At 27.6% G+C, this 2,193-nt stretch overlaps 1 protein-coding gene across 1 annotated transcript in view; it reads right to left on the bottom strand.

Moving 5' to 3' along the window:
- Positions 1 to 2,193, bottom strand: part of LOC108630346 (putative leucine-rich repeat-containing protein DDB_G0290503) — an 11,624-nt gene that overhangs the window by 6,310 nt on the left and 3,121 nt on the right. Inside the window, exons 5-10 of the mRNA XM_026818278.1 lie at positions 2,123 to 2,188; positions 1,827 to 2,007; positions 1,141 to 1,323; positions 836 to 1,084; positions 368 to 418; positions 189 to 224 (exon numbers count right to left, since the gene is read on the bottom strand). Of these exons, the coding sequence (XP_026674079.1) occupies positions 189 to 224; positions 368 to 418; positions 836 to 1,084; positions 1,141 to 1,323; positions 1,827 to 2,007; positions 2,123 to 2,188 (766 nt within the window). The remainder of the gene's footprint in view (positions 1 to 188; positions 225 to 367; positions 419 to 835; positions 1,085 to 1,140; positions 1,324 to 1,826; positions 2,008 to 2,122; positions 2,189 to 2,193) is intronic.

Here is a 2,193-nt window from a genome sequence, read left to right as displayed (position 1 = left end):
CACAGCACAAGTTTTCTATAGTTGTTTCCAATTCTCTTTTTAACTTCGAAATATCATCCTTCTCCTGTTCCATGAACGATTTTACTTTAGTCAAGCAGGATACAATTTGATTCTGAAAATGAAAATATTAAAAAATATTAATATAGGGTGTACTGTTTGATGAATGAAACGTACAGAATAAGAATTACTTGTTGGTACGTAGGATCTCTTGGCTTTTTCATATCCTAAAAAATATGTTTGGTTCATATTTAAAAAAAAATAGAACAGAATGTTTAAGTAATAGGATAATTTAATGTTTTAAAACAAGAAATTAATTAACGTATCAATTTTTTGTTATATGTACTTTACTATTACGTTTTCAACTTACCTCTTGAAATGTTCTTACATCAACACAAAAATTTTGTGTAGTATAGGTTTCCTGAAATTGGAGTTGATACTATGAGAAAAAGTATATTATCTAAATCATTTGAGTTATATATTATCAGTATGGATAAAATAAAGGAGATCATGTATTACTCATATTCGCTTAAAATAAGCAACCATGTTGAAATATAGTATTAAGGATTTCAAATTTGTGTACAAAACAATTTATAAATCACATGTTGAATATTAATATAATATTCTTATAAACGTTTAGATTACGGTACTCATTGACAAAAATGTATTAATCTTTACAATTCTCTAAAACAAAAATGCCTTTATTATAAAAAAATTGTTCATTCTCATTAAGAGGTATAGATCTTTTGCTGTATTTCAAGATTTTTTTATCGATATCGCGGAAATTTTTGTGTGCATGTATTTTATTGTAATGTGCATTATGACGATAATTTGTTACTTTAGTTGTCAAATTATTGTCTTTAGTTTTCGTTGTACAGATATTTTTTGCTAATTTATTGGAATTCATAATATTTTCAACGTAAGTTTGCCAAAACGTAACATCAGTTTTATGTCCTGTGGGTGAGTACATTACTTTCGGTATAATGTTTTTCTCACGTAATTTATAAAAGAGTTCCATTTCCTGATTGTCAGTTGTAACTTGGTTATAATGATCAAAAATACGAGAAAACAAGTTTGAATACGGACACTGAAAATAAGAAGTATCGTTATTTATATACGATATCTACGAATTGCAATCTGTACCTTAGATACTGCTTGTTTTAGTTCTTTTCTCATTTCTTTAATGATATCTTCTCTAAAGTGACTTTGCATCTTTACATAATGGCATTGCGTTTGTAATACAGCCATTTGCTTTTGCAGAGACATTATTATCTCATCTCTTTCCTTTATTTCAGCTTTTAAAACACTTTGCTTTTCTATTGACTCCTAACGATTGATAGAAGTAAAATTATTACTAGATTACTGTGCACAAGTACAATATAAATACAACTAGCAACACAAACTTTTTGACGAATAACCATCTGCTCTTTCATTTCTTGAATTGCCTTACATTTCTCACTCAAATGGGTTTTAAAATTATTTAGACGTATATCACTATCGCGACCTGTTATTGCCAAATTAGATTCCGCTTCGCTTAAACGTTTCTGTAAATTTTTTATTTCTAGATCTTTTTCAAAGAGCAGACTTTCCACAATATCTGTCACTAATACAATCTGCATAGCAATAAAAATTTTAATGATAATTTTTCATGTACTTGAAATTATTTCAACATGATTGCTCTGTAACTTGTCATGTGCGTATATAATTCATTTCATCTTATTATGAAATTAATTTCATATGTGTATAAATATTTACATATTCCGTAGAAAACTCTTTGTTCAAATTCTTAGTTTAAAAGTGCTGACTTACTTATGGATCTATTAACTTACATCAATAACTTCCTGATCATTTATTCCAATTGAACTAGAAGCAATGTGGTCTGCAAACTTAGGATGTTTTTTAATATTGTCACTAATATTTTGAACCTGACTGTGATATTTCTTAACATCTTCTTTAGTCTGCAACTTGGTATTAAGATCAGTTACTTTTTCTTCTAATTCTTTTTGACATCTAAAAAGGCAGAAATATAATTCTTATTTGTCGGAAACATATGTTTACACGTGTATATTGCAGGATGCATTTAGTTTATTACATATCTTAATTCACTTTTTACTTGATTACTTACATTATCATCTTCCTTTCATTTTCCTGGAACTGTTTAATTTGCAATTTTAAACTTTGCACCTTTTTGCGATT

The sequence above is a fragment of the Ceratina calcarata genome, unplaced genomic scaffold, assembly GCF_001652005.2.
Source record: "Ceratina calcarata isolate Rehan_Ccalc_2016 unplaced genomic scaffold, ASM165200v1 scaffold141.2, whole genome shotgun sequence".
NCBI classification, from domain to species: domain Eukaryota; kingdom Metazoa; phylum Arthropoda; class Insecta; order Hymenoptera; family Apidae; genus Ceratina; species Ceratina calcarata.
This window is presented reverse-complemented; position numbering and strand designations above follow the sequence as displayed.